Below are 13,293 nucleotides of genomic sequence, written 5' to 3'. Positions count from 1 at the left end.
GCGACTATTATCCTGCTGGACGTCATATGATGCCCAGTCAGGATAACGCAACCACCGGGAAGTGGTTAAAGGAGATATTTTTGAGGGGGTGGAGGCAGAAGAGACACACAAATAGGGTTATATACTAAAACTGGAAAGTGTAAAATCAAGTGCAGCTCTGCATAGAAACCAAACAGCCTCCAGGTTTTATTGCCAAAGCTTAATTGAAAAAATAAAAATAAAATAGAAGCCGATTGGCTACTATGCACAGTTGCACCAGATTCTGAGTGTTCCAGTTTTAGTAAAACTCAGCAAAGTGTCTCTCGGTATCAGTACTGTGGAATGTTTCTTTTTAGACCGATACATTTTCCTCTCGTGTTCTATCATATAACACTGTGCACAGCTTTCTTTGTAGGAAACAAAGCACCAGTCCCTTTCAGTGCCTCTGCTTCCTTCATTATGGCCATGTTTGGTTGGAACTTGAAACGCAGCCAGAAGGCAAAGCTCAGATACAAACAGGAAAGTATTGTCTCTCACACTCAGATATCTCTGGGAACCAGTTACCGTCAGGATGGCGCTGGGAGTGGGGACAACACTTCTGCTGGCTACTGGAGTCACTCTTCTAATTTACCTTGTGTCATGGTGGAGAAGGATAAAGCACAGTAATCTCCCCCCAGGGCCCACACCTCTGCCTCTCCTGGGGACTGTGTTGCAGATGAGTATCACAGAAGTGCCCAAATCTTTACTGAAGGTAAAAGTTACATTTATAATTCAGTATAATTCAATATATTTGTTTCTTTAGAACGTTGATATGCACATACAGATTACCTGAGAGACCCTTGTAGCCTAGTATTGTTTGCTTGTCATCCCTTACATCATGCTGGAGGTCTAGTCATCTCCATAACATGTCATTGGTATTTAGTAGTCTCTTGAAATGTGTCAGCAGTCTCTTGTTATGAGCATAGTAAAGTAGGAAAATACAACGTAATTGCTATGTTTTAGCCTTGTTTTAATAGTCTTATTCATTCTCTGCACTAATCTATCCTATCATGGCATACAGATAAGTGAGACCTATGGACCTGTGTACACCTGCTACTCTGCCAACATCCCGGTGGTTGTGCTGATTGGATATGACGTGGTGAAGGAGGCATTGGTTGATCACAGTGAGGTGTTCAGCAACAGAGGAAATTTGAAAGTGGTCAAAGTGTTATTCGGAACCTACGGTAAGGAGGAAAATACACTACATATCACAATGCACGCCTGTTGTGCAACATGAAGGCAAACAAGTGTAGGCTTTGATCGCAGCAAGTATGCTACACAGTTTCATACACCCCTGGTTGGAAATGCATGTTGTAAGCATAAATACCAGAATTCTTAGTAATATTTGCCCCAAGATCAGTATATGGCACAAGTGTTACAAGGTCTGAATCTGGCCCTCTAAGGCCCCGTACACACGGTCGGACAAAACCGATGAGGCTGGTCAGACGGACCGTTTTCATCGGTTCACCGCTGAAGTGGCCTGATGGTCTGATGTGCGTACACACCATCGTTCCAAAAACCGATTGGGTCAGAACGCGGTGACGTCAAACGCACGACGTTCTGAATAAAACGAAGTTCAATGCTTCCAAGCATGCGTCGACTTGGTTCTGAGCTTGCGCGGGTTTTGAACCGATGCTTTTCTGTACTAACCATCGGTTTGGAACGATCGAGCAGCGGTCCATGGCTTTGGTTTTGAAGCATGTTTTAAAATTTTGGACCAAAGGAAAACAGACCGATGGGCTATACACACGGTCGGTTTGGACCGATGAAACTGAACCTCGTTCCATTCTCATCGGTTTTGTCCGACCGTGTGTACGGGGCCTAAGCCATATCATGTGGCCCTCTCCTGCAGCTGCGACACACCTCCACCACCTTATCTCAGCAGTCAGCGTCACAGATGACAACAGAACTGCTCAGCCAGATTCTACACTTTTTCATGCAGCCGCTCCACTTTTCCTCCTCCCCATCAGCATTAGGCAGCAGAGAGAAGGACAATACTCTTCCTACAGATCCTGTGCCTCTCTGTGCAGCTGTAGTACTCCCTCATCTCCATCTCCCCTGGTCTTAGCATTCAGCAGACTCCAGCAGCTGACCCCAGCCCTCCTCTGGTCCTCTTCAAAACCCTGTATTTTTTGCTTTTGAGATCTGTCCCCAGCTTATTCCAGGCAGCAGCTCAAAGTAAGGGGAGGAGTGCACTGTGATGTAAGGGAGAGTGAGGGACTCTAATGTTGTGGGGGGGGGGGGGCTTAACATCTTATATAAGGGGGATGAGGTGCTCTGGACATCTAGTCGTATAGATACAGCTGGCCCTTTGAGGGCAAAATGTCACATTTACCTCCTAACTCAGGTGGTTAGACACTAGAGCTGCCTACTGTGTTCTTCACCTATAGCAGCCCCCTTTCCCATAAGGCAAGCAGGCCTGCCAGGTCTTATACACAATGCCTGGTCACCACACTGGGGCAGGTGCAAACTGAGTAAAGCCAACAGGTACTTGCAGTTAAAAGACAGGCAGAGTGGTTCAATGACAATCCAGGTACAAGGCAGGCAATGTTCAGAATATTATGGGTCAACCCGTAGTCAAAAGGCAGGCAGAGTTCAGAGAATAGTTGATATCTGATCCGAGGTCATTAACAGGGGAATACAAATGTAGCGCTACCCTCGAAGGAGCTGCTGGTCAGATTTGGGACGGCATAGTTAAGTTACCTCGGTGATGTGTCTAGGGGTGGTGATGGTGATGAGAGCAGTGACGGAATGTCCAGACAGATGGTTGACGTTTTCAATGCTTTTATTTCTGGTCCAACACGACCAACAGTCAACTCGAGGTAGATAGTATAGGTTGGTAAAAGGAGAATAAACTTTGCAGATTCAGACTGTGGATAGAGAAGCAGTCTAGCCTCCAATGATCACACTTGTCTCGTCGCCACTCCAGCCAGAGTGGGTAAAGTGCCCGTGGACAGACCCCTCTCACAGGCCTGGCAGCCAGAGCGTCACTTAGAACTTTTGGGGAGGAACAGGTCTCTGCCACAGACCTGGCTCTATTTGGAATTTAGGATTTGCAAGAGACCTCTGCCACAGGCCTAGTACATCAAGAACATGAACAGCAGAGCGAATCCTCCCCGTTGATAATTGGCCTGTATCTCCCTCAGGTAGACTTCTTGTCCTTGAGTCACCGACTGACAGTTTGCAGCATACAACCTGTCAGTGTTCGGCCACTCAGATCCCCAATGGTTTGTCCAAGCCCTGTTTGATCACCTGCCTCCGGGTTCTCCTCAGACCGACTCCCCATCGAACAGCACAACTCGCTTGGGATCTCCTTGATGAGGGATGGGGAACCCAATAAGTCACTGGAGTCCCTTTGCAGCATCAGTTGCTCCGGGCCATGAGGTCCCAGAGCCAGGAACTCCGCGTAGCACGTGCGCCCCAGCCTGGTAGGCCATATCGCCGGGGCCCGTGATGTGCGCACACCCTAAAGGTGGGTGCCGCACTTGGAATTAGGAATCCGCGAAGAACCCCGAGCAATGGCCTCCGCCACAGAAATACCCCTCCCCAGCATGCTCCGCAAGGGAAAACTCCTCTAATTGGCTGCTGGGGAGAAGCGGCTCCGCCCGGACCACTCTGGCGCCACCCCGAACGGGAGTGAACCACAACTGCATATAGCAAGGATTTATGTGAGATTTCAGTACTGAGCCCCAGGCGTCACTCCAATCAGAGAACACAGGAGCAGGGCCGGCCAGGGTGCCCTGGGCAACAGGGGGAGCCGTGCGGCACACACAGCTCACAGAATGTGAGTCACATCAGGGCCGATCCTAGATGGGGTGCAGTTCACCCAGGCACCACAGAGGTGGGGGAGCTCAAGCGCCAGAGTGCTCCCCACCCTCCTCCTCCCCCTTGTTGGTGTCTCTCTCGCAGCTCACAGCCGCCGCGCTGTTTCCCAGGTCCGTCCTGGTCCCCCCCCTGCAAGCCGTGCGGGGGGGGGCTGCCTGCGTTGGTGGATTGCTTTAAGAAAGGCCTGGATTCTTTCCTAAATGTACAGAATATAACTGAGTACTAAGATTTGTAGGTAAAGTTGATCCAGGGTAAATCCGATTGCCTCTCGGGGGATCAGGAAGGAATTTTTTTCCCCTGCTGTAGCAAATTGGATCTCATGCTCTGCTGTTTTTTTTTTTGCCTTCCTCTGGATCAACTGTGGGTATGGAGTTGGGTGTATAGGATTGTACTGTGATTTTTATTTTGTTTGTTTATTTTTTTTGTGGTTGAACTGGAGAACTGGATGTAACTATGTAACACTCCCCCATCTAATGCTGTCCCTCAGGAATCTCCAATGTCTCCGGAGGCAGCCTGAGTTGGTGGGCGTAGCTGGGGGTGTGGCTGCTTCCTCCACTCCTCCCACAGACTCCTTCACTCTGGCTGATCCCACAGCTGAAGGAGAAAGAAACAAGGACACAGCAGCATCTCCAGGCATGCTGTAAGTTAGCTACTGCACTGCTGCACATGTCCCTACATAGAGTCCTGACCTGGCACCATACCACCCCAGCCTGCCCTATGCCACCTCAGCCTGCCCTATGACACTGCAACTTGCCCTATTCCACCCCAGCATGCCCTATAGCACCCCAGCCTGCCCTATAGCACCCCAGCCTGCCCTATAGCACCACAAACTGCCCTCTACCACCTCAGCCTGCCCTCTACCACCTCAGCCTACCCTCTACCACCTCAGCCTGCTCTCAACCACCTCAGCCTGCCCTCAACCACCTCAGCCTGCCCTCAACCACCCAGCCTGCCCTATACCACCCTAGCCTGCCCTATACCACCACAAACTGCCCTATACCACCCCAGCCTGCTCTATACCACCGAAACCTGGCCTATGCCACCGCAACCTGCCCTATACCATCCCAGCCTGCCCTATGCCACCACAATCTGCCCTATACCAACCCAGCATGCCCTATGCCACTGCAACCTGCCCTATACCACCCCAGCCTGCCCTATGCCACCGCAACCTGCTCTATACCACCCCAACCTGCCCTATGCCACTGCAACTTGCCCTATGCCACCTCAGCCTGCCCTATGCCACCTCAGCCTGCCCTATTCCACATCAGTCTGCCCTATATCACCCCAACCTGCCCTATGCCACTGCAACCTGCCCTATGCCACTGCAACCTGCCCTATACCAACCGAGCCTGCCCTATACCACCACAAACTGCCCTATACCACCTCACCCTTCCCTATACCACCCCAGTCTGCCCTATGCCACGTTCTGACGTCACCGCGTTTTGTGATCTGACTTTGAAGATATGGGCTGTTTGTTTTGAGAGCCGGCCGGCTTATTTTACTGGATGCTTTATATCTGCTGAGTTGATGTAAGTGCAATTCCTTTTACTACGAATTAAACTTCTATATACATCCTGTGTTGGCATACCGATTGAGACCATCCACCACTCTGATCATCCTGAGCTGGATACACCTTTCAAGGATTGTTCCATGTATGCTGTATTTGATCTTCTACAATTTAGAGATTTAAATTCGGTAAGAAGCAGTGATCTTGGTGGAAGTGCCTTTCTCATCACCTTTTTTCCTGGGATGTTTCGTTGATCCTTTCACTTGGGAGACCATACATTATGAACTTTCTTTCATGGTGGATTTTACATTGGATCACTGTCTATTTCGTGACTGTTCACTGATTATGTATATGTACACTTTTGCATTCAATGTATCACATGACCTAAAATACTGACTAGTTTATTCACGTATAGTCATTATTATTTTGTTTATTTTATTTCCATATTAGCTGTTTTCAGCACACAGCACCTATTAGGTTATATTAGCGCAACCTTTTTTCTGTATATAATTGTTTGATGTAGTATAACATCTTTTTGGTTGCAGCTTTTTCACTCTAGAATTTTCAAACAAGCGCAGTATATTTTTTCTTATTACTATTCCACCACAATCTGCCCTATACTACCCTAACCTGCCCTATACCACCACAAACTTCCCTATACCACCTCACCCTGCCCTATGCCACCCCAGCCTGCCCTATGCCACCACAACCTGCCCTATACTACCCCAACCTGCCCTATACCCCCACAAACTGCCATATACCACCCCAGCCTGCCCTATGCCACCACAACCTGCCCTATACCACCCCAGCCTGTCCTATAGCACCACAAACTTCCCTCTACCACCTCAGCCTGGCATCTACCACCTCAGCCTGCCCTCAACCACCCCAGCCTGCCCTATACCACCCCAATCTGCCCTATGCCACCGCAACTTGCCCTATACCACCCAAGCCTGTCCTATAGCACCACAAACTTCCCTCTACCACCTCAGCCTGACCTCTACCACCCCAACCTGCCATATTCCACCGAAACTTGCCCTATGCCACCGAAACTTGCCCTATGCTACCTCAGCCTGCCCTATGCCACATCAGTGGCAATATAAGTCCACTCACGCTAATAGTGAAAACCATATGAACATGTGTTACTTAATTTTCAGTGTTTGCAGCTGCTGAGTGATGTGCTCAATGCAAAAAAACAGCGCTTGCTACTAAGGAAATATATATATGTACTCAAAAATAAAATAAAATAAAAATAAACGGTCAACCTAGATGTTGTTGTTGACCCTCCTTGCCTTATGGCAAGAAGGATCAGTAAAGGCTTTGGTGGTCTCCATGGCCAGTTTCCTAAGCGCCCTCCTCGTGGTGGTCAAAAAATTCCAGTGCGGGATGTCAATGGCAGAAGGAAAGAGAAAAAACGTAGAACAAACTCCTCATAGCGTAAAAAAGTTTTGGATAGTTTTATTAAAAGCCTCCGTAGTAGGCTGTACATACAAAAATGGTTAAAAATCCCTCCAGTGTGAACATTTTCACTGTGCAATGGGAGCAGTGGAAGCCGGACCTGCTTGGTATCAGCAGGCGTTCCACCTGTGTACAACGTAGTGCAAAGTGTGTCCCAGCTTGGCGCTTTTCGGCATCGCTGTGATGTCTTCAGAAGCTGGAGGATCCCACATTGTAATTATATTTGACCATCACAAGGAGGATGCTTTGGAAACTGGCTGGAGGATACACTTATGGCACGGAGACCACTAAAGCCTTTACTGATCCTTCTTGTCATAAGGCAAGGAGGATCAACAATATCTGGTGAGTGCGGACCATCACCTAATATTTTATTCATATTACTGTTTTCTTATATATTGTGTGCTGTTAGACTGTCCCCGCACAAATGATACTCATGTTATGCCATACCTTGAAAAATGAACAAAATTGAACTGAAACAAAATAAATATGTCTGGCATGTTGGCTTTAATAGAAGGTATATATTTTGACATCAATAACCAAATGCATTTCCTAAAAAAAAAAAAAAAAAATTAGAAAGTTAGTGGCCCAGATTCAAGTAGAATCGCGCAATATTTGCGTGGGCAAAGAGCAAATTTTTTTCTCTGCGCCCACGCAAATATTGCGCTTTGCCCGCGATTCACGGAGCAGTTGCTCCGTAAATTGCGCGGGCAATATGCTAAGCAGCCGGGCGCAAGGCTGCCTAATGTAAATGATCCCGCCGGGGCGGGAATCATTTAAATTAGGCGCGCTCCCGCGCCGAGCGAACAGCGCATGCTCCGTCGGGAAACTTTCCCGACGTGCATTGCGGCAAATGACGTCGCAAGGACGTCATTTGCTTGTAAGTGAACGTGAATGGCGTCCAGCGCCATTCACGGTTCACTTACGTAAACGACGTTAAATTTGAACGTCGCGAGCGGGAGGCGCAGCTATACTTTAGCATTGGCTGCGCCTGCTATAGCAGGAGCAACCTTATGCTAAAGGCGCCGTACGGAAACTCCGTACCTTGCGTGAGAAGGGCCCACGCAACTTTTGTGAATCGGTGGTAGTATGCAATTTGCATACTACACGCCGATCACAAAGGCCGCGCCCCCTAGCGGCCAACGCAAGAATGCAGCCTGGGATGTGAAGGCATAAGGAGGCTTATGTTTGTCACATCCTAGGCTGCATTCGGTGTAACGAGGTTCCTGAATCAGGAGCACTCGTTACACCGGAGCAAGTAAGCACTTGCGCCGCGCAATCTATGGTTGCGCGGGCGCAAGTGCTTCTTGAATCTGGGCCAGTGTGTTTTGTTCCTGAGCTCAACACTGTTAGATTCCATCTCACATACTTCTGTAGTTAGGTCACTTGTCTAATTCAATTAGCATTAGCCATATTGTATGTTGCGTTCATTTTTATTAGGGTGCTGTCAGTACCACCTCTAAAGAAACACTCTCCTTTAATGCTCTAGGGATAGTCATGAGTAATGGAGAAAGGTGGAAGACATTGAGACGATTCGGTCTAACAACACTGAGAAATTTTGGAATGGGGAAAAGAAGTATCGAGGAGAGGATTCAGGAAGAAGCCCAAAACCTGACAGAGCGCTTCATGAAAGATAAAGGTAGGTGACAGCTATGAGACCAGTCTGTCATGCTTCTGGGTTGTTTTTCCTAGTAGAAAATTTAAAAATAGGAGATTGATTTACTTTTTAACGTTTGCTGTACATTTTGTGAATGTTGTTAGTTTGAGACAACCTTTTTGAGATTTTCACCACATAACAATTAAATCAGGAGTATTAGCAAACATTGAACTCCATCAATTCAAATTTCAGTGTCTTGGCTTAAAGCCATAAAGCCAAGACAGCTGATTGGAGGAAAGGCACACATCCCCCACTCCACATAGGCAGAGAATCTCAGGCCTCGTACACACGACCGAGTTTCTCGGCAAAAACCAGCAAGAAACTTGCTGGCAGATATTTTTTTGCCGAGGAAACCGGTCGTGTGTACATTTTCGTTGAGGAAACTGTCGAGAAACTCGACGAGCCAAAAAGAGAGCAAGTTCTCTATTTCCTTGACGGGAATGGAGAAAATTGGCTTGTCGAGTTCGTCGACAGCCTAACAAGGAACTCGACGAGGAAAACTATGTGTTTCGCACGTTGAGTTTCTCGGTCGTGTGTACGAGGCTTCAGAGCTGTTCTGTGACTAGTTTAGCTGTCTGCTAATCTATTTATAGCAACCTCCCCGACACAAATTTCAGGCTGGTTTTATCTCAGTTGATGAAAAACTTGTCAGATGTTATCATGCTGAAAACAGAAAAATTGAGCAGGAGAAAAAAAAAGGGGGGATATGGGGATATGGTTGGGACTTTACATGAGGCATATGATAGAACTACCACAGGCCTCCATCCCTGTAAATGGATAGAAGGGGGGGAGGTTTTGGGACTTTAAATTAGATTCTTTTTTAGCAGTATGCGATTAAATATAAATATATGGAATAACATTTTTTTTCCATAATAGCCAGGCTCAAGGTTACCAACCAAAAAAGCACTAAACCAAATTAATCTGTCTAGCTGTATGCATTAAAAACAGAGGTTTAGTTGCATGTATTTGCAAATACCTGTGTGAAAAAAAACTTGTCAGATGTTATCATGCTGAAAACAGAAAAAATGAGCAGGAGAAAGCCATGGGACTCAGGGTTTAGAAGAGAGATAAGAAAACACTGCACACATTTTGTGAATCGGGTTTACATTGACTTTAATAGACCTGTCATCTTACGGTTTGGTAGAGCTGAATGCCCAGGCATTTAGTCATGTATTTTGCACTTGATTTCATCACCCTCTACACAATGCTTTAAAGGCTGACTTGCTTTTTTGTCTTTGACTACAGACACCCCATTTGACCCAACATATATGCTGGGACTGGTTGTCTCCAATGTCATCTGTTCTGTTGTGTTTGGGAAGAGATTTGACTATGAGGACAAGAAGTTTATGACCCTCCTGCAATACATCAAAGAGATCATAAGTGGAATGAATTCTGCATCTGGCCAGGTGAATGCATACCTGCAAAACAGACATACCTGTAGTCCTGTACATACTTAAAAAGCTACTGTGTTTACCTCTGAAGTGTAAAAATGTTCATTATTTAAATAGATATTTAACTATAGAAATGAAAACAATTTCACTTGATCCATTTTATTTTGACCAGAATAAGAAACAATCTTTGCGTCTAATGGTAGCATTGGAGCATCTGTACTTTCACCTACAGTACATTGATATATATATATATATATATATATATATATATATATATATATATATATATATATATATATATATATATATATATATATATATATATATATATATATATATATATGTATGTGTTTATATGCATGTTTTTATAAAGAAAAAAGTTCTGTATGTGATTGGACCTTGTTCCCCCATCTGAGCTCAAACTAATGGATACACCAACTTATAGCGGAACTAAAGCATCTTCTTTTAAATGCCGGTCTTCGGGCCTCCTCATTGGCCAGCGGGGGAGGATGATCCCCCCCCCCCGGCGCATGTGCAGGAGGTCATTGTCCCAGTACTCTGAGACTGGCCCAGTAGTGTAAGCTGAGATGTGCATGTGCAGCTCAGTTTATAATGCTGAAAGAGACATTGAGCGGGCAGGTAGGGGGATTTTACTGCAGAAGAGACAGTGCATGTCTCTTCTGCAATCAAAGCCTGCCTGCTCACAGTTTTATTTACAGCAGGACTTCATTTCCAGGACTTAAAGGCTAAGTCCACCTCTTTATATAATATATATATATATATATATATATATATATATATATATATATATATATACACATAGTTTAACAAGTGCACTGCAATGGCAATCAGTGCATCATTGGTACAATGCCTGTGTCCTGCAGACTTTTTCTCCAGATCCCTTTCAATATTGAGGTACGGGCTTGTAGTTGGAGAGCAGAAGGAAGTGTACATGGACAACAAGTGCAGTGATTACAGCTCTTTTCCATTGAGAAACATGTCCATTGAGAAACTTCAAATTGGTCTCCTGTGGTGGAAATGGGTCTTGTAGTTTATTCATGCACAGATCTTTATGAGTGATGGATCTGTGCAATTGAAGCCTTGCACAGCTGCAACAATTTAAAATCTGGCCACAGCTGCAGGGGAGAAGAACCCCTGCATGCTGTAAGAAGTGATTAGTGTAACATGTCACATGGGGGTAATTTACTAAAGACAAATACACTTTGCACATCAAGTGCAAAGTGCACTTGAAATTGCACTGAAAGTACACTTGGAAGTGCAGTCGCTGTATATGGGGAACATGCAAGGAAAATAAAAAAAAAGCATTTTAGCTTGCACATGATTGGATAATAAAATCAGCAGAACTTCCCCTCATTTCATATCTACCCCTCAGATTTAAAGCGACTGCACTTCCAAGTGCACTTTCAGTAGATACTATAAGCCATGGGTTTTCAAACTACGGCCCTCCAGTTGTTCAGGAACGACAATTCCCATCATGCCTAGTCATGTCTGTGAATGTCAGAGTTTTACAATGCCTCATGGGATCTATAGTTCTGCAACAGCTGGAGGGCCGTAGTTTGAGGATCCCTGCTATAAGCTATATTGTTAATCCAATTTTCTAATAGATCTACTATCTACTATACCTAGGCCCTATCTAGACAGATGCCAGTGAAAAATAAATTGCAGTTTGCTGGTGGTGGGGCTCTTTGACACAGCTTAGCAGTGCTTAATCCTCTAGCAGAGGTATTTGTTATGACCATGTGTATGCTCATCAGACTTTTGCTGTCGGAATTTCCACCAATAAAAGATTGAGAGCTGGTTCTCAAATTTTACGACGTAAAAAATTCCTATTGGAAAATCCGATCGTCTGTAGCAATTCCAGCGTGCAAAATTCTGACGCATGCTCGGAAACAATTCGACGCATGCTCGGAAGCATTGAACTTAATTTTGTACATCACTGCGTTCTTGACGGTCGAAAGCTCAGAGAACTTTTGTGTGACTGTGTGTATGCAAGCCAAGCTTGAGCGGAATTCCGTTGGAAAAAGCATCCAAGGTTTTTCCGACGGAAAATACGATCGTGTGTATGCGGCAGAAGGCAAACGTCCACAAAGTGCGCCAAAGCTTCAGAGGGTGAAAGAGAGATGCAATCTCCTTTTGAACAGAACTCCAAGGTCCCAGCATCAATATACATGTGAGCAGAGAGCAGTATTATTTAGGACTCACCTAAATAAAACAATATAATAACCATTTTATCATCAAGTAACTCTCATCATTCAGCTTCCTTTTAACAAATAAGTATAACATTCAGGGCCGCCAGGGGAGAGAACTCATATGGAGACTAGGTGTTGCAGGAACGTATATTAACAGTAGTGTGTTGACTCTGTTTGGAACATGTCTACTCCTTGGACAAAATAAATAGAAATGTTATTAATTCTCACCTGGTTGCCGACTTTATCTACGTGGAAGGACTTTTGCGTTGTGGTCTCCTTTGCCTGTGCGGGTTTTCTCTTAGTACCCTGGTTTCCACTAAGGCCTCGTACACACGATAGGTTAACCAGAGGACAACGGTCTGATGGACCGTTTTCATCGGTCCAAACCGATCGTGTGTGGGCGCCATCGGTTATTTAACCATAGGTTAAAAAAAAGCCAACTTGCTTTAAATGTAATCTATGGATTGGTAACCGATGGGAAAAAAAAATCGTTAGTAGGCACAACCATTGGTTAAAAATCCACGCATGCTCAGAATCAAGTCGATGCATGCTTGGAAGCATTGAACTTCGTTTTTTTTAGCACGTCGTTGTGTTTTACATCACCGCGTTCTGACACGATCGTTTTTTTAACCGATGGTGTGTAGGCGCGACGGACCATCAGTCAACTTCATCGGTTAACCTATGACAACGGTCAGTTAGACTGTTCTCATTGGATGGACTGATCGCGTGTACGAGGCTTTACATGTTAAAGACATGCTGGTAGGTTAATTGCCACCTGTCTAAATTGGCCCCTAGTATGTGTAGGTATGAATGTGAGTTAGGAACCATGGATTGTAAGCTCCTTGAGGTCAGGGACTGATATGAATGTACAATATGGGGCAGATCCACAAAGATCTGCCCCGGCGCATCGTATCTGAGATATGCTACGCCGCCGTACCTTACCTGGCTTTGGTTCGAATCCATAAAGATTTTGCTCCATAAGTTACGGCAGCGTAGTGTATCTCAAGCGGCGTAACGGCGTGGAATTCAAGTTGGGCGGGTAGGGGGCGTGTTTCATTTAAATGAAGCGCGTCCCCGCGTCGAACGAACTGCGCATGCGCCGTCCCTAAATTTCCCGCCATGCATTGCGCAAAATGACGTCGCAAGGACGTCATTGTTTAGACTTGGACGTAAATTACGTCCATCCCGCGATTCACGGACGACTTACGCAAACAAAATTCAAATTAAACGCGG

The 13,293-nt window shown here is 45.7% G+C and overlaps 1 protein-coding gene across 2 annotated transcripts in view; it reads left to right on the top strand.

Annotated features, from left to right (window-relative positions):
• The first annotated feature begins 460 nt into the window (after positions 1-460).
• Positions 461-13,293, top strand: part of LOC120913360 (cytochrome P450 2C8-like) — a 50,116-nt gene continuing 37,283 nt past the window's right edge. The window contains exons 1-4 of one of the 2 annotated variants that reach the window (XM_040323239.1): positions 461-730; positions 1,040-1,202; positions 8,292-8,441; positions 9,705-9,865. In XM_040323239.1, the coding sequence (XP_040179173.1) occupies positions 551-730; positions 1,040-1,202; positions 8,292-8,441; positions 9,705-9,865 (654 nt within the window). In that variant the 5' untranslated portion in view covers positions 461-550. Of the gene's footprint in view, positions 731-1,039; positions 1,203-4,411; positions 4,484-8,291; positions 8,442-9,704; positions 9,866-13,293 lie in introns of those variants that run through there. The other variant, XM_040323240.1, reaches the window with a different exon arrangement.

Source organism: Rana temporaria, chromosome 9 (genome assembly GCF_905171775.1).
Source record: "Rana temporaria chromosome 9, aRanTem1.1, whole genome shotgun sequence".
Taxonomy (NCBI): Eukaryota; Metazoa; Chordata; class Amphibia; order Anura; family Ranidae; genus Rana; species Rana temporaria.
This window is presented reverse-complemented; position numbering and strand designations above follow the sequence as displayed.